This window comes from Cynoglossus semilaevis, chromosome 6, assembly GCF_000523025.1.
Source record: "Cynoglossus semilaevis isolate Cse_v1.0 chromosome 6, Cse_v1.0, whole genome shotgun sequence".
Taxonomy (NCBI): Eukaryota; Metazoa; Chordata; class Actinopteri; order Pleuronectiformes; family Cynoglossidae; genus Cynoglossus; species Cynoglossus semilaevis.
The window spans coordinates 18,358,957-18,378,685 of record NC_024312.1 but is presented as its reverse complement, the minus strand read 5'-3'; the positions used below and the strand labels follow the sequence as shown (position 1 = coordinate 18,378,685).

General features: G+C 38.9%; 4 protein-coding genes and 1 long non-coding RNA gene across 5 annotated transcripts in view; 4 read left to right on the top strand and 1 right to left on the bottom strand.

Moving 5' to 3' along the window:
- LOC112487095 (uncharacterized) overlaps window positions 1–8,420 on the bottom strand; it is a 9,579-nt gene extending 1,159 nt beyond the window's left edge. Inside the window, exons 1-3 of the long non-coding RNA XR_003049846.1 lie at window positions 8,303–8,420; window positions 6,611–6,704; window positions 3,401–3,487 (exon numbers count right to left, since the gene is read on the bottom strand). This is a non-coding gene — a long non-coding RNA (uncharacterized LOC112487095). The remainder of the gene's footprint in view (window positions 1–3,400; window positions 3,488–6,610; window positions 6,705–8,302) is intronic.
- LOC103380566 (troponin I, slow skeletal muscle-like) lies at window positions 7–4,451 on the top strand. Its single transcript, XM_008312587.3, has 7 exons — window positions 7–2,442; window positions 2,553–2,556; window positions 2,718–2,759; window positions 2,907–3,038; window positions 3,140–3,229; window positions 3,344–3,517; window positions 3,592–4,451. The coding sequence occupies exons 1-7, from the start codon at window positions 2,432–2,434 to the stop codon at window positions 3,679–3,681; spliced, it is 543 nt and encodes a 180-aa protein (XP_008310809.1). The 5' UTR covers window positions 7–2,431; the 3' UTR covers window positions 3,682–4,451.
- On the top strand, window positions 4,537–8,296 carry LOC103380564 (troponin I, slow skeletal muscle-like). Its single transcript, XM_008312586.3, has 7 exons — window positions 4,537–5,179; window positions 5,302–5,308; window positions 5,379–5,423; window positions 5,604–5,735; window positions 5,966–6,055; window positions 6,554–6,727; window positions 7,042–8,296. The coding sequence occupies exons 1-7, from the start codon at window positions 5,169–5,171 to the stop codon at window positions 7,126–7,128; spliced, it is 546 nt and encodes a 181-aa protein (XP_008310808.1). The 5' UTR covers window positions 4,537–5,168; the 3' UTR covers window positions 7,129–8,296.
- Window positions 8,421–8,450: 30 nt separating the features above from the next.
- On the top strand, window positions 8,451–11,141 carry bpgm (2,3-bisphosphoglycerate mutase). Its single transcript, XM_008312585.3, has 3 exons — window positions 8,451–8,559; window positions 9,035–9,663; window positions 10,106–11,141. The coding sequence occupies exons 2-3, from the start codon at window positions 9,063–9,065 to the stop codon at window positions 10,279–10,281; spliced, it is 777 nt and encodes a 258-aa protein (XP_008310807.1). The 5' UTR covers window positions 8,451–8,559; window positions 9,035–9,062; the 3' UTR covers window positions 10,282–11,141.
- A 1,622-nt stretch (window positions 11,142–12,763) lies between these two features.
- cald1b (caldesmon 1b) overlaps window positions 12,764–19,729 on the top strand; it is a 14,333-nt gene continuing 7,367 nt past the window's right edge. The window contains exons 1-6 of the mRNA XM_025056359.1: window positions 12,764–12,941; window positions 17,310–17,410; window positions 18,838–19,005; window positions 19,181–19,469; window positions 19,550–19,591; window positions 19,668–19,726. Of these exons, the coding sequence (XP_024912127.1) occupies window positions 17,337–17,410; window positions 18,838–19,005; window positions 19,181–19,469; window positions 19,550–19,591; window positions 19,668–19,726 (632 nt within the window). The 5' untranslated portion in view covers window positions 12,764–12,941; window positions 17,310–17,336. The remainder of the gene's footprint in view (window positions 12,942–17,309; window positions 17,411–18,837; window positions 19,006–19,180; window positions 19,470–19,549; window positions 19,592–19,667; window positions 19,727–19,729) is intronic.

The following is a 19,729-nucleotide window of genomic DNA, read 5'->3' as shown; positions in this document are numbered from 1 at the left end:
AAATGTCAATATATTTAGATTTAGACTTTAAAATGAAGTATTCACATTAAACAGATGATGGCACTGTTTCACTGTCTGATCCATGGGATGGTCATTAAACCAACAGCAAGATGAATGTGTGATGTGTTCAAGGACCCTTAAAGGAATTGTTTTTACAGTGAACACCTTCTTGCATGTTATTAATTGATATTTTGTATCGCGCTTTTTGTCCTTTGGGTGTTCATATAACCACTTGAAGGCGTGACATTTGACACGGGCTGGACAACGAAAATTCAAGCCGCAGTGCCACCGTGACAAAATGGGCCACACGGGGGCACTGCGGCAAAGCTGTGATTAGACAGCTGAATACAAAGATGAAAGACTGAATTCCCCTCACAATTAGAAATAGTTAAAGGTTAAGGACTGTAATAAATACAGAATTATAACATCACATGATTGAATTTAGAAATAATACATGTATAAATATATATATAAATATACACATAACATACATGTATTTAAGAATAAAATGATAAACAGGACGATCAGTCGCGAAGTAATAACAATTATAATAATAAATAGGAAGTAGCCCATTCAATACAACAAATTAAACATACGGTTGTTGAAAGGCTAAGTTAAATTACTTTAAGAATTCAACATATAAACTGTTAAATAACATAGAATCTTTATTGGAGGGGTATGGTGTGGAATTGTTTTTTTTTATACATCGCAAACACAGTACATCACAGCTGCTTCCGTATAAGGTCAACCTTTTTATTTAGTCTTTCTTTTTTTGTCCAAATATTTATTCTTTCTTGGCTCATCCAGAGGATAAAAAAAATATATATCCTTACACTTATTTTAATATTCTACCTGTCTTTTGTTCATGACTACTGTTTCAGTAGTTGTCCCCTCCCCTGCTGATGAGAAGTCATCTCAGTTTACAACCCACTGAGTCTTGAACAGCACCTGTCCTTGTTCCTCTGCTCCCCCCCCGCTCCCCCCCCCAAATAAAACCCTCATGACCTTTGACTTTACTCTTAACCTTCAGCTGGTTCTACAATTGGTTTTCACACAGGCACATTTAACTACTGGCGATAATCAATCAATCGATCGATCAATCTATCTATCTATCTGTCTATCATACATATAAAATTGACATTCATTTATTTGCTGTAACAATTTTTGATCTGGTCATAACAGGCGTAGACATTTAGTTGCCCTGAAACAAAATACTGCAAATTCTAAAATGTGTTACTACTACACATTTACAACCACTACTCTCACAGTACAGTAACAGTATTTATATTTTTCCCATTAAATAAAACACGGATTTTTTTTCCAAATTATATGATGCAGTGCAACAATATATTTATAATAGGGTTTGAATTTGCACTGTTTCCTGAACAAGGGTTGGCGGAATAAGGAAACACACAGATCTTTCGTTCTTGTACGACACCTTGATTACCTGACCTCACCCCAGTCGGTCAACTTTAAATGGGTGACACTGACGCAGTGTGAGGCATGGCCGCATCTCTAAATGCTCACTGGGCACAACAGGTGTTGTCGAACTCTGGCACGATCCAGAGCATCTGAGCCCATAAATGCAGTTTTATTATCCTGTCTGGATGCTGTGGCCATGCTATGTGCAACACTAAATGCCACTGCTGGTGGACAGGCAGTAGCAGTGGTACACACACAAACACGAGTCTATTTTCGTGGGCCATTCACATTTGGCGCGAGCTCTATAAATCTAATTTAACTCAAACACAAGGTCCTCCTCACACACACACACTGCAGTTCTGAGGTGAGGTCCAAGGAGCTGTGTGCCTTCTATAAGGAGCAGGTATTTAAAAGCATGATCTGGATGTGTTTCTTTGACACAGATTTCTCTTTTTAAAAAAAAAAATTTTTTTTTTTTTTTTCCTTTTTTGACCTTTGCAATGTAAGCATAAGGACAAAAAGGACAAATATCTGTGAAGATTGTTCATTTGATTAACACCGACAGGAAGCTGAGCCTGGTTGCTGTGACATGCCTGTGGATTATCTGGTTGTTCACCTGCTTTGCACGTTTGCATTTTGCATGTATGTTGAGTCAGTGTCTGGCTGTGACACTGATACAGTGGATGACTTTAAAAGAATCTCACACTATTGAAGAGTTGACAGTGAGAAATGGGTAAGCCTGCAATAAAGCCATTGCGGTGTGTTTTGTGTTTTTTTTTAAGCTTAAGGTTTTAAGGGACACAATTGTTTTCCATTTATTTGTTTCTTCTTCATTGTGTGTTGTAGGTGAAAGAAACTTCAATAAATTTTTAAAAAAATAATGTGAGTAATTTTTTTTTTTTTTTTAGTAAAATTTCTTTGGATTGTGTTTCAATTTTCAATTTTTGTCCCGTAACCAGAAAAACATGCACTTTTTAATTTTTTGCAGTAAAAGGACTTTAAGACAACCATGGCTGAGGAGTGAGTATTATCACTTGGAATACGGCATTATTATGTACATTTTGTTATTCATTCATGTTCATTTTTTAATGTGACTTCCATTTTCCTCCCCTTTTTCAATGCTCCAACAGACCTGTGAGTAGAAACCATTTACTTATTTATTTGAACACACACTCCTTTTTCAATGCTCTAACAGACCTGTGAGTACAAACAATTTACTTATTTATTTGAACATAAATACACACACTGTATTTACCGCCTAACTGACAATTAATTTGATCATAAATTCATTTCAGAGAAAATCAAAGATCTCCTCATCACGGCGCCTGGGGTTGAAGGTAAGATGTAAAAAAAATTTTTAATTCGCAATTTTTAAATGTTCTTAAAACCAACTTAATGTTGGGTGTCAAAATTTTTAATTCGCAATTTTTTCAATGTTCTTAAAACCAACTTAATGTTGGTGTTTGGATGTCTGCGCTCTTTAGATCAGACTGCTGGCAGTTGCTGCTCAGATGCTGCAGGAGGAGAAGGAGCGAAATGTGAAAGAGAGAGAAGAGGCTCTGGCTGAAAGGATTTCTCCTCTGAATCTGTCTGGATTATCTGCGCAAGAGCTGGTGGTGATGATTGATTATAACATCTTTGTTGTCTCTCAGTCGCTCCAGTTACTGTTACCACCAGATTCAAATACACTCTTTTCTTTTCAATGGACTTTCTACAGGATTTATGCAAAGGCCTACACCACAAGATTGATCTTGTAGACGAGGAGCGCTACGATATTGGACTCAAGGTGTCCAAGAACGACATGGAGGTAAGGACAATGGGGAGGGGAGTTGTTTTACGCCAGCTTTTTCTATGAAATCCCAATCGCTCTAAAGGTCAAGATACGACCGCGAGGCAAACTATGTCATTACTCCCTTCCTAGATTGACAACATGAAGCTGAAGATCACCGAGATGCAGAGCAAGTTTAAGAAACCAAACCTGAAGAGGGTGAAGATCTCAGCCGAGGCCATGCTGAGTGTGCTGCTGGGCTCCAAACACAAGGAGTCCTTTGACTTCAAGGCCAACCTGAAAACCGTGAAAAAGGAGGAGGAAAAGGTTAGTCTGACTTGATCTACACATACTCTGTCCTATCTGGTCTGTCTGTCTATTATCTGTAATATTTCCAACAGAAAGAAGAGGTGACTGACTGGCGTAAAAATGTGGAGGCCATGTCTGGCATGGAGGGCAGGAAGAAGCTTTTTGACGCCTCTGGAAACTGAAGAAACTGTTTTTGTTTTTGTTTTCGTGGGCATATAATGATTTCAGAGCATATTAAAACGTTTTTTGTCTTATCCTGAGTTCTTCTAATTCTGTTCCTGGACTTAAATCACATTTCATCGCTTCGTGGTGTATTTCCGTTGTTGTAATTACAGGGTGCAGCCTGAAGATGGCAGTATATAACTCTCTCAAGCATTACAGTTTTCCCAGTAACAGGTGTGACGACTGTAAGGTCATATCGTTGTGTTCAGAACACTGTCCTTCATAGCAAATTATAAACAACTTTTTTTGGTTCGCAGTTTACTTATTGCCAGTTAAACTGAGAGCATAATTTAGATTTACACATTTTTGTTCACGCTACTTGACAAGAATATGTTTATTCACTTTTCCGGTTGTCTTGATGTAAAAAAATATCAATAAAAATGCAAATCCGTTAATTCCGTGTTTTACTACATTATATATACAATATTATATCTGAGTGGTATCCCCCTTTTCGTGTACGCAGGATTGCATTGAAGCCTACTTCAAATTACTACCCTCTCTTTTGTAACTAAGTGGATGATCCCGGGACCTTTCATACCTCAGATGTATGGGATGTGATGGACCCTGAGCAAGAATGGTGTGGACAGTAGGTCTATTTTAGTGAGCCACTCACAAGCGTGCTAGAATCTATATATCTACCCTCTTTCTGTTCCCTGTGGTCAGAGAAAAAAACAAACAGCCTGTGAGTATTGTCTTTGACTGATAAGGTAAGATAATCTCACTATCAACAATTTTTACACCACTAAACTCTGACGCTCCTACTTTTGTTAAAAACAGCATCAAATGAAAAGATCAGTTTTTGTTTAAAAAAAAAACTGCATCAAATGAAAAGATCTGTTTGGACTAAAAATTCAGAATTTGGTCCTTTCTTTTTTGTAAATCTGTAATTTTGTTTAAACAAATGCAAATGATTTATTGTTAGGAGGTTTATTTGCGTGAGATGAGCTCTCCTCCATTGATCACGGATGGAAATGTCAAACTTTAAAGTACGTTTGAAATCAATTCCACAAGAAAAATCAAGTCTCCTGAAACCCAGTTAATAATGAAGTGTTCTTTTGAAAAGTGATCCGCATTCATAGAAATGTTCTTTTTTTCTTCTATAAATAGTCCATTTTCAATAGATATAGGTCTACTTCGCTGTATGTGAATATTTAAACATTCATGTTTTGATTCGTTTTTTTAGTGTTGTCAACATTTCTGGCTTTATCACAGGTGGCCGTTCTGACCTTGACAACAGTGTCATGCGTCTTTGTGTCACATGTTATGCATCCCTTAGTATGGTGTGAGAATTTCTTAAAATAAAACAATTAATGATGTATGGATATTTCTTCAAGAAAATATGACAAAGTGAGGCGAACATGTAGAGTAACTGTTCTGGATCATTCTTTTTTTTTTTTTCTTATGGTGGACATAAAAAGAAGAGCATCTGAAATCCAATATAGCAGCCATGTCTGCAGCGTAAGTACACAAGAATCATTTTGATCAGAGTAAAAAGTACTGCGTGGTTATAATATGTATAGTAATATATTCTGATATCTTTCGTCTGTCTCTGTGTCTGTAAACATCTCTTCTATGGATAGATCTTCGGTGAGTTAAAGCCTTCCTTTCAATTATATTGTATCTGTTACTCAAAACTAAATACAATTATTTTTTTCAGAAACCAAAGCCAAAAATCTCTGCCTCTCGGAGACTGTTTTTGAAGGTATAAAGCAGTGTGTTTCAACCTAGGGGTCACAATCCCACATAAATGATTGATGAACTAATATTATATATATTATTATTCTGCTATGCACCAGACCAATCCAATGGGGTCACCCGCAATGTGTAGTAATAGATTAATGAAAATGATTGATGAACTAATTATTATTCTGCTATGCACCAGACCAAACTCTTAAAGAGAGCCATGACTATGCTGGAGGGTGACAAACAAGAAAGAAAAGACGAGCGAGACAAAACCCTTGGAGAGAGAGTTCCTGTTCTTCAAATGTCCGGGCTTTCTTTGCAGGATCTACAGGTACGCGTTGCACTGTCAAAATGTGTGCTTCCTAATAAAGTGAAGACGTTTAGAAAATAGGTGTTTTTGCTCTACGATAATATACTTTAAAAATAACATTTAAAAAATATTCAAGCCAGGATTCGGTTATTATCCAGAATTGCTTTGGTTAAAGCATATGTCATAAGTATTTTCTCAAATGCATCAATGCGACATTAGATTGACTGATGTCAATATGGGTTCTGTTCCAGACTCTGTGCAAAGAGCTTCACCAAAAAATTGATGTGGTGGACGAGGATCGGTATGACATTGCTTCTAAAGTGTCTAAAAATAGTAAGGAGGTAAGCGATATGTGCCAAATAACCGCGTCAGTCTCGTAATAAAACGCAAAAATACACTAAATAAAGAATGGGCCACCTGTAGGCCAGTGTTTCTTCTACATTTGTTCGCAGTGATAAAACGTTAACATTTTGATTCCTACAATTTTTTGTTTTTATTATTATTATTATTATTTCATATATAATTTTAAAATATTCTTTTTTATACATATTATAGAGATTCCCTATCCCTTACTTTGCTGAAACTAATTTCATATCTATATGCTCTATTAAGACACCTGCTGTTAATATTAGAGACTTGAAAAGTTATGTCTGCTGTAGAATACCATGAGATTTACGTGGTAAAGTAAAAAAACAGTGAAGAGTAAAAAGACCTGAGGAAGTAAAAAACAGTGAAGAGTAAAAAGACCTGGATGACCTATGACCTGCAGAAATAGACCAAGACTTTGACAAGTCGACTAATGTTGGGCCTTTTTGCTGTCATTTGTGTGGGATAAAAAGATACAAGACCTGTCTCAGAAGATCTTTGAGTTGAAGGGCAAGATGAAGAGACCAAACCTGAGGAGGGTGAGGGTATCTGCTGATGCCATGTTAGGAGCCTTGTTTAGTTCAAAGGTTAAAGAGTCTGTGGACTTTAAGGCCAACCTGAAGACTGTAAAGAAAGAGGAGGAGAAGGTAAGGAGTATTGCCACTAAAGTGGTACCATCCACTGCAGTGTTCAACAAACCATTGCTACTATTGCACTAAAACGAACTAAATAAATAAATGTATGAATTAATTAGGAATCCATCTGTCGGAAGTAAACTGTGATACATCAATTCATGTAAATTGTATGTTGGTTACAATTGTAGTATTGTATTCAGCATTTAAGACTGCACTAATAAAAATAACATAGCTTACATTTTTTTTCTCAGATATTGTAAGTAATTGCATCATTTTTTTTTTCCAATCATAAAAATCAAAATGTGTTGTACTATTTCACCAAACAGAAAGAAGAAGTGACAGACTGGCGTAAAAATGTGGACGCGATGTCCGGCATGGAGGGCAGAAAGAAGTTGTTTGATGCTGGACAGTAGATTCGAGATGGACGTCTTTAAGAATGTGTTGGTCGGTTTATAACGTGTAAGAACCAGTGAATCGTACGATTCCTTAAAGACAAATAAAGACACGGTAAATAAGTAGTAAATATTTTAGCTGATGTTGAAAATAGCAGGTTTAAAAGGATTCTTTTTATTTTAAGAGAACGTGTAGTTTTTATGTCATGACAAAATCATGCTTTAAAAAAAAGTAACGCAGAGCCTTTGGCAGTTGCTTCTATTTCTTCATGTGAATATATCACAATTTATATTCACCTCATTGATGTTAAGCCCTGAACAAAGTCATGAGATTCTTTGTGGTCTGTTGTACAATAAACATGTCCTGCCAGTTGTACCGGAGGTTTGACCGTGTTTACTTTAAACAGTTGGTGATATTTCCCAGTCAAATGAGGAAATAGGGTTACAACAATTACACTTCAATTTGACCGTTCACTTTTTAACAGTGATTCAACTAACAAAATAAATCAACCCGAGTTTAATTAAATAATCTTTATCCTTTCCATTAAATATTGACCTAAATTAAACATCACAAACAACCAAATTGTTGGGAAACTACAATTTTAATCTCAGAAGGAGGTTGGTGAAATTGCTGGGGGGGAAAAATTAATAATACGAAAAAAATGTACTGTATGTATATAAAAATATGCAAAAGTAAAGTAGCTATAAAATATTCGTTATCTTTGAGATGGTGGCCACTATTTTAAAGACTAATCCTTCATTTAAATATCAAAGTCTGAGAACATTAATCCCTCCCACTTTGAGGGAGGTCATTATCCATAAAACATTACAACGTAGGTTTGCTTTTAATTCCTTTAAAGGCAATTGGATAGGGAGACCAAACTAGCCTAAAAAGTTTATTGCATATAGATAAATGGACTTTTGCGCAAACAAAGAGTTCGAGGTTTATTTTTGCATTGACGTTAGTGTTTGTTAAAAATGTATTTTTGCTCTTCAAAAGTGATTAGGGTTATCAGTTACAACATTGCCGTCATGATTTAAACACAAACATGTGGAGCTTTAAATAAACCACCCCTCTGACGTCTCCCTGTGAGCAGAGTTATCCTATAAAAACTCCTGTCTTTCTCTTACAAACATCATAAATACTCCCTTAAGTGTAAACTACGAAGTTTATGAAACAAGACATCAGCTATACCTCGGCGACGTCGACGGCGGAAATCGCTTTGCTATACCGCCTTCCTCCTCATCCCTCCTCACACAACCGTTACTACTCCAAATACGGACATGACATTTGCCAAAAGCCGCGCCCACATATGTAAGCACCCGTTCTGATTGGACGAGCGGAATTGTCAATCACAAAGCTAACGTTGCTGTGCATGGTCTGGGATCTACTGTCAACAGTCACCGCGGACTGTTATAGCTCTATCTAGACAGGATTTAAATCAAAACAGGGTAAGACGACAACCAAACAATAAATTAGCGATTTGAAACTGGAGTGTGCTCGTTTGTGCTCTTTGCCTTTTTACGTCCACTTTCCACGCTGTATTTTAATACTCCGTTCCAACTGTCATCCATCCTTTCAATCTAGCAAAAAAAAACAACAAAAAAAAAAAAAAAAAAACCCCGTTTTTCCGGAAGATCGGCTCTACCTGTGTTTCATGTGTATGTTTTTGTCAGACATATACTGTTTACAGTGTGCATTCGGTCGGTGAATTGGGCTAAACGCTGGTGCTGTCTACCTTTACCATGTCAGCGTATAAACCGACCTCTAACCTTTTGGTGGCCTTAAAAACAGCCTGCTACTAACCACTGATCAGATACACAGACCTGCTGCAAGTGCAGTCACTCTGTGTACTGTGAATTTGTATATTAGTTTGGTTACTTTACATTTAGTTATTTCTATTTTTTTAAATTTTTTTTACTGCAGGTTTCTGTTGCTTCTGTTGGTGCCTCGGATGTCCAAACACAAACTTTTTCTGCTAAGGCATGGAGAAGGTGCCTGGAACAAGGAGAACCGCTTCTGCAGCTGGGTAGACCAAAAGCTGAGTGAAAATGGGGTGAAAGAGGCCCAGGATTGTGGCACGTTGCTAAAAGAGCAGGGTCACAAATTTGACCTGGTGTTCACATCCATACTCAGCCGCTCCATTCAAACGGCATGGCTGGTGCTGGAGGCCATGGGCCAGGAGTGGGTGCCCGTCGTCAAGTCTTGGAGACTTAACGAGCGCCACTATGGAACGCTGATTGGCCTGAATCGGGCCGAAATGGCCGCAAAACATGGAGAGGAAAAGGTGAAGGTGTGGAGACGAAGCTTTGACGTGAGTCCGCCTCCAATTGACGAGTCCCATCCTTACTTCCACGAGATCTACAACGATCGCAGGTACACCACCTGTGATGTACCAAAGGAGAGTCTGCCCAGAGCGGAGAGCCTGAAGGAGGTCTTAGACAGGCTGCTGCCATACTGGGACAACACTGTGGTGCCGGAGATAAAGAAAGGCAGGACTGTGCTTATATCTGCTCACGGAAACAGCTGCAGAGCTCTGCTGAAACACCTTGAAGGTATGCAAGTCTACTTAGCTGTCAACAGGTAACATAAACAATACTGTTTTTTCTAAGTGGTCATTTTAGTGAGATAATTCCAAAAAATCGTGTTCAGGGCTGCGTGGCCAGCTAGTAGTTCTGTAACACTGGAGTCAAATAATATTTTAGTTCCAGAAATGGAAAGCTGAACTTGCACAAAAGGCCAGTGAGTTTATGTTACATTAGGCTGTGGCCACTCAATCCACGGTGACCTTTCTGCACACCCAGATGGAGTCGGGGTCTTGTGTTGCCCGGTAAATAGAATCATAAAACACATGAGCCCAACATGGTACAAACCATGTGTGAAATAAATGAACTGATTACTGTTAAATCATTACAATAAACCAGATAGTGTCAGCAGTTGTGCTTTTTGATTACATCACTCCAAAGTGTTTGAATACCTCTGTCTTTACGTCAACAGGAATATCCGACAAGGATATAGCCAATGTCACTTTACCGACAGGGATACCTGTGCTGCTCGAGCTGGATGAAAACCTCAAGCCGGTGGAACCACGAAAGCTGTTAGGAGATCAGGCGAAGATTCAGGCAGCCATCAAAAAGGTGGAGGACCAGGGAAAGGCTTTACCTTCAACTTGAAATGAAATAATGGCCATGGGGCCAAGTAAAGTTCTGGTCCAATCTCTACTAATATATACTAAAAATATAACTTCAATATTTTCTGGGAGGATACACCAACAATAACAGGTAAATACTAATGTGAATAATGGAGTGTGCAATAGGACAGTACTTAAAAAGTAGTGGTCCAAGTGGGGGGGTGCAAAGCATGTACACGTGTACAAATAGGAATAAAAGTCAATTATTTTGTAAGTTGAAGCACGACTTTAAGTGGGTATGACGGGCATTTTGAGGTCGAGTGTTTGATCCATCCCTTATTATAATATAAACAGTCAACCTGGTTGGCAGAAATCCCCTCAACACACTGAGTCGCAGCTTGCACCTCATTGATCCTCATTATTTAATTTAGTAGAGTCCTGAAGATACAACAATAAATTAGTTCAATATATATTTGAATTTGCAGCTGTCCGTAGCATTTTCGTTTGTTGGCTTCAGATAGAGCCTAACTCTGTTCACTGGTTTACAAATGATGAATCGTGATTTACATTTATGACCGGGCTCCACTGAGCAGTTACTGTAATAGTTACCTGAATGTAGGACGTTTCAGATCAGACTGGTTGTACCGGGTGAGGATGGCCAGTCAGGTCTGCATATTATGTGTAAACACTTGGGCTTTGGCTTTATTTTTAAGAGTTTTTTTTTAGAGGTTTTTACTGTAGTTTGGTCAGTCAAAAAAGTAACTCAATTTCACATTTTACGATTAAATTGGTTAGTTTTTTTAAAAAAGTTGTTTTAATATCTTGAAAAAAGTAAAAAAAAAACACCCAAACGTAAGCACTGATCATTGAGTGACTAATAACGTATTGCAAGTCAGAGAAAGGCACTGAATATACAAAGCACTGTAAGTCTTCACTGTTACACGTAAGTTAGTCATTTGCCATTCATTTGAAGTGAAAGCGGATCGGCCATTGGATGTACTTTTTGATGCGATCGCTGTTTAATTTAGCTGTCATTTTGCATCAACTCATTTTAAAATCCTGCAAGGTCCTTGATTTTATTCTAAAAGAATCAATGTTACTGTACGCGCCATCAGAAGAAATGTGCGAACATTTGTTACGTTTGATGAATTTGCACGTTTTGTCGCTACATCTGGTCTAACGTTAACGACTGTTTGTGGAACTTCCCGCTGTAAAGTGTCGGATGAATTTGCACGTTGTTTTGTCGCTACATCTGGTCTAACGTTAACGACTGTTTGTGGAACTTCCCGCTGTAAAGTGTCAACTGTCTCGTGTTGTTGTGCATCATTTATGTCTCTGTTTTACCACATCGCCCAAAGGGGTGTGTCTTTGTCATTCTTATTTTGTAACTTGGTAACCGTTAGGTCAACTCGTTAACTAATAGGGACAATTTAAGAACATGCAATTGTTGATAGAAAAAAAAAACACAACAAGTAAGTTTCACTGCTGTTGACGCCTTGGAGATTGTCATGACAAAAAAAAATAAAGGAATGCAAATTTCCAAAGATATTATGGTCTTCATTGTGGTTTTTTTTTTTTTTTTTTTTACAGGTGAAAGCTCAGTTTGGAGGATGTCACTGTGATAAACGCATAACTGTAAATTTATTGTGTTGCAATAGACACGGCACTGAAGACAAAACAACAGTGTTGTTTTGGAATTACAGATATGCATGTAATTTGCGTTCTGGTTTCGCTTAAGCCCACTGGAGACAGTAAACCACCGGGTCTGTTTGGCTACCACAGACTGGCCTGGAGGAGCGATGCTTTATTTTGTCAACTATTTCTGTAACTTGGTCCAAACCATGGGGGTTGAGCCACTGAAGTACCCTCTAATTGGATAAAAGTGGTCGGTAAGATCCTTGTTCCCATCTATGCGGTGCCAGTAACATTGTCTCGTGTTAAAATAGAGAATGCTGGAATTTTGTGTCAATGTTTGTAAACATGGGGCTTTTCTCTCTGCCCTATAAAGAGTGTTATAAAGGAAGTTTGCCTTTCCTTGTCCATGAGTTCAGAGTCCTAAAATTAATACTTCATATCAGTCTCAATCCTATGACTATTTTGAACATCACACTTGAACTCCGGGATGTGATGCCCCTGATGGACGAGCTAGGCTATGTCAGCTCATCAAACACTCTTCCTCGATTTGGTGTTTAAGCCTTTTTTTTAAACAAAAAAATCATAATCATCACCAAAATGTATTCGTTAACAAAAAAAAAAAGAGGCACGAAATGCCTTCTTGGCTAATCATCACCAAAATGTATTCTTTCAATCTTGTCTAAAAGCTTTGAGCCCTATTAAAATTTACAGTTGTATAAATCATGAAACAGGGCTTTCAAATTTGTACTAAGCGCCACCTGCAGGTCAATAAAAAGGGTCTCAATGTTGACAGATACAGACTGTAGAACAAACCAGCACATTTGCGAAACACTCACACTACATGCTCATTTGAGAAAATCTTAAATTTGGTTTCTATATTTTTTCCAGAATTTATACGTAATAAAAAAAAAAGTCATCTTCCCCATCTCATGACAGCAGTGCACACACAATCCAGCACATCACTGAGCAGGCGGAGCTGTTCAAGGGCTGTGTGAGCGCTTATAAACTGCAGCTCTTTGTTCTGGCCCTGATTCTGAGGAGGAACAATTGCTTTGCTCTGCACGCCTGGTAAGTTTTCTGATGCTATCTTTCCTGCAGCTCAGAGTTACAGTTTGTGGGGGGGGAGTATGAGGCTTGTCGTCGGAGCAGATTAAGGTTGACTGGTAGAACTAACAAGCTGGTGTCAATACAGCTTGTATTTCGTGGCATTCAAGTGTGATATGGGTTTAACATCTGGATTGCACCATGTTCAGCTCCTTTTTGTAGTTTACAGAAAAATAGAATATTTATAAATTGTTTGCATCAGTTATGCAGTTTTATATTGATTATCGAGGGAAAATAAACGATATATAAATAAAATATAATGCCTCCCTAAACCATCCTCCAACCCCCAAAATCTGTATGTTGTACAAGAAGTTCTCTAGACCAGCGGTTCTCAAATTGTGGAACGCGTCGTACCACCAGTGTTGGTCATCATGGTGGTACTCAGAGAGCTCAGTGTTTTCTCAGGTATTAAAAAGTTTGAGAAACCACTGCTTTAGACTATCAATGCACAGCAGAATAAAATAATAATAATAATAAAAAAACGTTGTCCTGGTAACGATGGGTAATTGGGTGATGATTAATGTCTATTGGTTGTTAATTTAAACATATATATACAAACTGAAAGTTCGTTGGTGATTTATTTATTTACTTTAAACTGAATCACGTTGTAGGTGAAAATTACATTCACTTTGATGGGACACTACGACCGATAGGCGACAAGTGTGATGCCGGAGACAGCGCAACTTAAGAGATAAAGTTACAAGAAGCAAAGTTTAAATTCCCCAATGTGATAAAGGATGCTTAAAAAAAAACAAAAAACTTTTTAAACGCAAAAGCAAAGCAAAGGAAACCAGGTGATGACGGAAAGGCGGCCGTGGTGTAAAAGTCAACAAAGCTAATGAATGGCGTGAGATACAAACACAGATGATCTTAGCTGCCGCTCTGTCAAACAGAGGGTCAATGCTATGATTTGACTAGGGTTTCTGTGACTGCTACACTGAGCAGACGAGACGCGGAGACGGTTGTTTGCAATCTGTGGACATGCCAGGTCTGTCTCCGCTTTCCCTTAGATGGTATCGAAGATAAACCCAACCATCATATGTGGACTGGAGAATGCAGTGGAAAGTTCGTGACCATAGACTTTTCTTGTCTCTGGAAATCCAGAGCATCCTGAGCTCATTTGGCATCAACCCCCCCCCCCAAAAAAAACATCTAGATTTAACATTAGAATTTTGAATTAAACATGGACTGTAGCCAGTTTTATTTTAAAAAGCCATTCAAAAGTTGGTATAAGGGGTAACCAGTGAATGATACATGTTTCTTCAAAGACTGCAGCTCCATTAGCAGTAAATCAATGGTTTTAGACGGGCATGTCTTTTCCAACAATTTTCCATCATGTATTTTGGGGCTCTGCGTTGTTTGTCTTTCTATTGTAATTTTGCCTTGTTGGTAACTAACCCTTAACTGTATCTATTTTCGCTGGGTCAATAAAAAATGTTTCGGCTCATTTGAGCTCTTCTTGGCCTCAAAAATTTCCCCCCGAACTCCCCCCCCCCCACGTTCCTAAGTCAGAGAAAGTTCAGATACACCGGCCTTTAGTACAGACTGTAGGATGACAGTACAAATGTTTGGGTGATTTTTTTTTTTTTTTTTCTTCGAGAAACGCTTTGGAAAACGAATTGAGAGCGAATACAACGGAAAAGAAGTTATTCTTAGTTTGCCACTTGGTGCAGCAGCAGGTATTTCACAGAGTAAACCTTGTTCTCCACCCATGGCCTTGGACCTTGCCAAGCTGAGTCTCCACAACTAACACTGTCTGTTTACTTCCTTAAAAGGAGTCCGACTACGACGTCTCAGCTTGATGGGATGCAAACCTAGGAGAGCACATAGCTGCATCCACTTCCAGGGATTCTCCTGCCATGGAGAATCATGCGATATTTATGGCTTTTCTTATGGTCAAGACAGTAAATATTGCACATATTCCTTATAAATACATCTATTTTAAGACTTACCTAAAGCAAATCTAATTGGTAGGGTCTCCCTATTGGAGGGAAGAAACCCCGATGTGCAGTCGTTAATGTGACACGACCAGCTCCTTAACTTAATTCAAAAAAAAAAAGCCGACCTTCAGAGTGGCTGAGTTTCCTACAATAGCGCACGGTTCCCAGATGAACTGACTTTCAACCAGACAAACATTTTAATGAGCAGCAGGAAAGGTCACAACTGCAGTTTGATGCAGATGACAGCCATTTTTTTTTTTTTTTTTTTTTTGGGGGGGGACCATGTTTGGTCTTGAAGAATAAGCAGCCGTGGCTTCTTGATTGATTGCTAACGCCTCTCTGTCCTCTGTTTATGTCTCGGCGTGTTTTTTTTGCGGCACTTTCTTTAACTTACATTAAGAACCTAATTCTGAGAAACAGAAACATCTTTACTTTAACCCAACCATGACAATCATCTCCACTTCAGCTAACACTGAAGATTTCTGCCCGACAGCCAACACCAGAATGTGTCCCAATTACACAGTGAGCCCAACACTGTCAGTGGGCGTTGACTGCGGTGGTCGGCCATTATGGGGAACAAATTAAGCACCACAATATGATTGTCATTGCATATTGGAAAAATATGTGACACCATGATCATTTTGTTTGAATATTGAAGTAGCCAATAGGATTGTCAAAAGTTAAAGTCAGTTTTTCAGGGCAGGGACTGCACGTCTTTTCTGTGTTGGCTGAGGAATAAAATGAATTCATTATTAATAGCTTCACCACAGAGGCGGCCATATTGACTTTGTTGACGTTGTTTTTTTTCCCGAATGATAGTCATAATTAGTCCAACCTAATGGCTTTATATGGATATTAAGGTAAAACAATTCAACATTGTAAATTATATTCATGCAAAGCTTCAGTGAAAATCTCCTGCCAGGCTTCCATGGCACAATTAAATAACCTTAACAAAAAATTAAATAAAAGTTAAAAATATATACTTATCAAATAAACGGCTAAAATGTACCTTGAGATCAGTAAAGTGTTGTCAAAAATGATAAAATTTTTTGACAAAACTAACATTGAAACGAAAGGTTGAAATTCGTTAAAATAGTAGCAAAAGCTAAAATATTTTTTTTTTCCACAGAATGTTTTTATGACCTATATCATAGTTTGTATGGAGTTAGCGCAGCGTCAGATTTGTGACAAAAAAAAAAAAAAAAACTTTTCGAACAGCCCGCAGTGAACATATAAATAATGGCATTTAAATCTCCTCCAATCACCACCCTGTCAGTGTATAACAGTCATCGCTTAGTCACAAACTGCATTGCTTCATATGTGGGGAGGTAAATCCTGCAGAGCCTTCAGGGTGGTGATTTGTGAATGTAACAAGGCTGATCTTTGCCAGCCCTGCTGGACCTGATCCAACCTAAACACAACTCTCTGGAGGACGACGCGGTCGTACAGTATCAGTGAGTTGTGAGACTGCAGGTCAGAGAGCCTTCGCCTGCCGCTCCACCGAGTCTCTAATGTTCCTGAATAATTTTTATAAAAACAAATCAATGCCACAAAAGTCTTAAGGGATCATAATCCTGAACCTGAAGTGTAATTTTTTCTAAAATTTTTTTTAAAATGAACATGTATAGCTACAGATTAGATCTCATAAATCCTGGCAGCACGATGCCGTAAATAACCCTTTCATGCATGACGGTCACTACGGTGGACAGCTATTAAAATGTAATTTTCTATGATAAGAATAGGTTTTGATGGCAGTGTTGCATATGAGCCTCTACAGTGGATTCTCAGGCGACATTTTAATAGCTGTCCACTGTAGTGACCGTCATGCATGAAAGGGATAAACCCACGACTATACACTCCTAGTGCTCAACCTCTCTGACCTTTGGGGTCCACTGGTCCACTGTATATAATTTGGAGCGCTTTAAAACACGTGGACAAATATCAGGCCGACTGTGCTCGACTTTATGAAGCGCACGATATAAAAGTATGACATATGACATATGCAGATCATATATCATAACCATCACTGAAATCAATTCTAGAGTTCAACCAATTTATTTCCAAAGTATTTTATGAGCGTCCAAAATCACCAAGAAGAACAAACAGGCAGGCTTTGCCTTTTCTGGTATAGTTAAAAGCCAGTGAACCAACAAGGAGGGATTTTCTGAGCTGCAGACAGGCTGAGATATAAACCAGACCGTTTGTAAGTTGAACTATGAACGGGGGAGAAGGGGGGGGGGGGGCCGGGGGTTTTTACCTCAACTTTTGCTAAGTTTCCCGCTTTTGAAACTGCAGCCCTGGTGTAGGTCGGATTTAAACTCTGGAATCTGAAGGGTTTGATGGGTAAAAACGATAACTGGTCCTTTTTCGGTTCACACTTGTGTCATTTCAGTGACACAGTGACAATCTCCGGGGCATCATGGACGATGACTTTGACCGCCGCATGGAGCTGAGGAGGCAGAGGAGGGAGCAGATGCGTCTGGAAGCTGAGAAGTAAGTCAACGCTTTAGCAGTGCCTTCAAATTTTGAATGTAAACAGACAAATCTAGTATTGAATTTTATCGTAAGAAGGGAAGTTCAGTCTAAAACAAGTTAATAAGAAGTGGTTTTCTTATTTAACACATTTTTAAAATATTTGTCTTTAGATGTTCCAGGGAATATTTTAGTCATCTTTTCAAGATTCTCTTTAATTATTGGTTCTTTTTTGACCTTATAGCCGCTATCTTTTGCTAACTCTCTTGACATTTTAATTTATCTTTTAATTTACTATTATTATTATTATTATTGCTGTATTTTTGCTAACTGGCTAACGTCTGAGGTAAGTCTTCATCTTTTGTTCTTTGTATCCTTTGTATCAATTGTTTAAGCTTCTTATTTTTTGGAAGTAACCTTACAGGAGGCCTTCAGCTTTGGCTGGAGAACGGGCTAATTGAATTACAGTCTATTTAGTGGAACGTTTGCCCTGGGATCTGTTGGAATACCGTCCTCCTTTTGGTCTTTGTTTCTGTTTTGGGAGAAAGAGAAGGATTTGTGTGGTTCAAATCCACCTCGAACTCCCACATCTGTGAATCATTGTGCAACAGATTTTAGATGAGCAGGAGAAAATAGTACCCAGTGACTGTCAATGGGCCGTTTCCATCCCTCTCCCTGCCTCATAAAGACAGCTAGTACAGCTTCACCAGGGTGAAGCCTGGAAAAGGCTGAGAGCTTCACTGACTCTCTTTTGCTAATCTCCAATAGTTTTTGGATACAATTCTGAAAATGTTGGATCTTGGACACATTTGGAGTAAATATTCCCTAAAATTTTAGGGAGATCTATTTGAAACACTTCAGCTTCTACCGGTGCTTTGAAACCTAAGGGGTTAAGAAGCTCAAAAAAAAAACATTTGTGAGGTTACGGTATCTCAGTTAGTCACGGTTGCCTCTGTTGTTTCGCTCCGAATTCTCGGAATCACTCACAGCGAAACAGTTGCTAAATAAAAACATGAGGAATCCTGACAGTTCAGTTCAAATAAATGTCCAACAGAGAGCTCCCTATTCTCTTTTATTTGTGCTCTTCGGGTGCCACAGGGCAACGCTGTACTTTCCAACATGTGCTTTGTTTCCTGTGTTGCCTTTCAGTTTACGACAAATCGAATTAAAGGTGATGAAGCTGAGGTGATGTCATTAATGCCAGCACAGAAAGAGGCTGGAGTTAGTCTCGTGTTGCAAAGTTGATAAGAAAAAAAAGGTCAAGGAAATAAAACCAACATGTGTAGCTACCATTCGTCATCAGCTCAAAGCAGTTTATTTTATATATATATGTATATAAAATCAATAGTTTGTGTAATGGAGTCCAAGTGGAAATGGTTAAACGTCGAGGAGCAGATTGCTGTTTTCTTTTTTGAAGCTTCAACTACATTTTATTTAAACTTGCTCAGGTCGGGTTTCGCCAACGAAGACGACGAAGAGGAAGCGCGGGAGAGGAGGCGCCAGGCGAGGGAGGAGAGGAAGAAGATGAGAGAGCAGGAGGAGGAGGCCGGGACCGAGGGAAGCACAGAAGTACTCGACACAAGGTGGAGTGCGGACGTAGGAACGATGCCGACGTGGTTAGACTTACAGAAAATCACTGGCGTTATGACGCGAATCTAACAAGGTTCTTGTCAAAAGTGACACCGCCAAAAGATGATTCTTTAAGAAATTAACCATCTTGACGGGGGGAGAGAGAGGGGGAGGGGTTATAAAAACGGATCATTTACCATTAAAGATCACATGCTGTTACAGTGCCACAGAGGAAGACTCCTCCACCCTCACACCCAGCGCTGGAGGAGTAGATGACGACCAGGCTTTGTTGGAGCGTCTCGCCAAGAGAGAGGAGCGGAGGCAGCAGAGAATGAAGGAGGCCATGGAGAGACAAAAGTCATTTGAGTCCACCGCCAACAGCACAGAGGAGGAGCAAACAGGGGGACAGGAGGAGGACAGGGGGGAGGAGACACCTGTCCAAGAGGAGGTGTCGGAACCTGTCGTCAACTCCAGTGAGAAAGAGGAAGAAGTGAAGCAGGAAGAAGCCAAGGTGAGGAGAAGTTTTCATCTCTGTCCCGAGAACAACAATGAAAAAGGTATTTATGTATGATTTTTTTTTTTATACTCCAGGAAATTATCGAGGAGTCGGCGCCGTCATTAACGACCACTGAGGTAGGATCCACTCTGACTGTTTTCTTCTAACTTTTCTTTAAGTCTCTACTCTAAAAAAATACAATTAATGCCACAGGAGGCGGAGGCTCCAGCTGCAGAAGAAGAGGTCGATCAGGGAGAAAAAGAAGCTCTTGAGGA

Excerpts from the sequence above, each read along its gene's own strand:
- LOC103380566 (XM_008312587.3), top strand. Across the intron at positions 3,039-3,139 it reads TATCTGCGCAAGAGCTGGTG|GATTTATGCAAAGGCCTACA; the intron begins GTGATGATTGAT and ends GACTTTCTACAG. Across the intron at positions 3,230-3,343 it reads TGTCCAAGAACGACATGGAG|ATTGACAACATGAAGCTGAA; the intron begins GTAAGGACAATG and ends CTCCCTTCCTAG.
- LOC103380564 (XM_008312586.3), top strand. Across the intron at positions 5,424-5,603 it reads CTCGGAGACTGTTTTTGAAG|ACCAAACTCTTAAAGAGAGC; the intron begins GTATAAAGCAGT and ends GCTATGCACCAG. Across the intron at positions 6,056-6,553 it reads TGTCTAAAAATAGTAAGGAG|ATACAAGACCTGTCTCAGAA; the intron begins GTAAGCGATATG and ends TGGGATAAAAAG.
- bpgm (XM_008312585.3), top strand. The coding sequence starts at position 9,063 with ATGTCCAAACACAAACTTTTTCTGCTAAGGCATGGAGAAGGTGCCTGG. Across the intron at positions 9,664-10,105 it reads TCTGCTGAAACACCTTGAAG|GAATATCCGACAAGGATATA; the intron begins GTATGCAAGTCT and ends TTACGTCAACAG.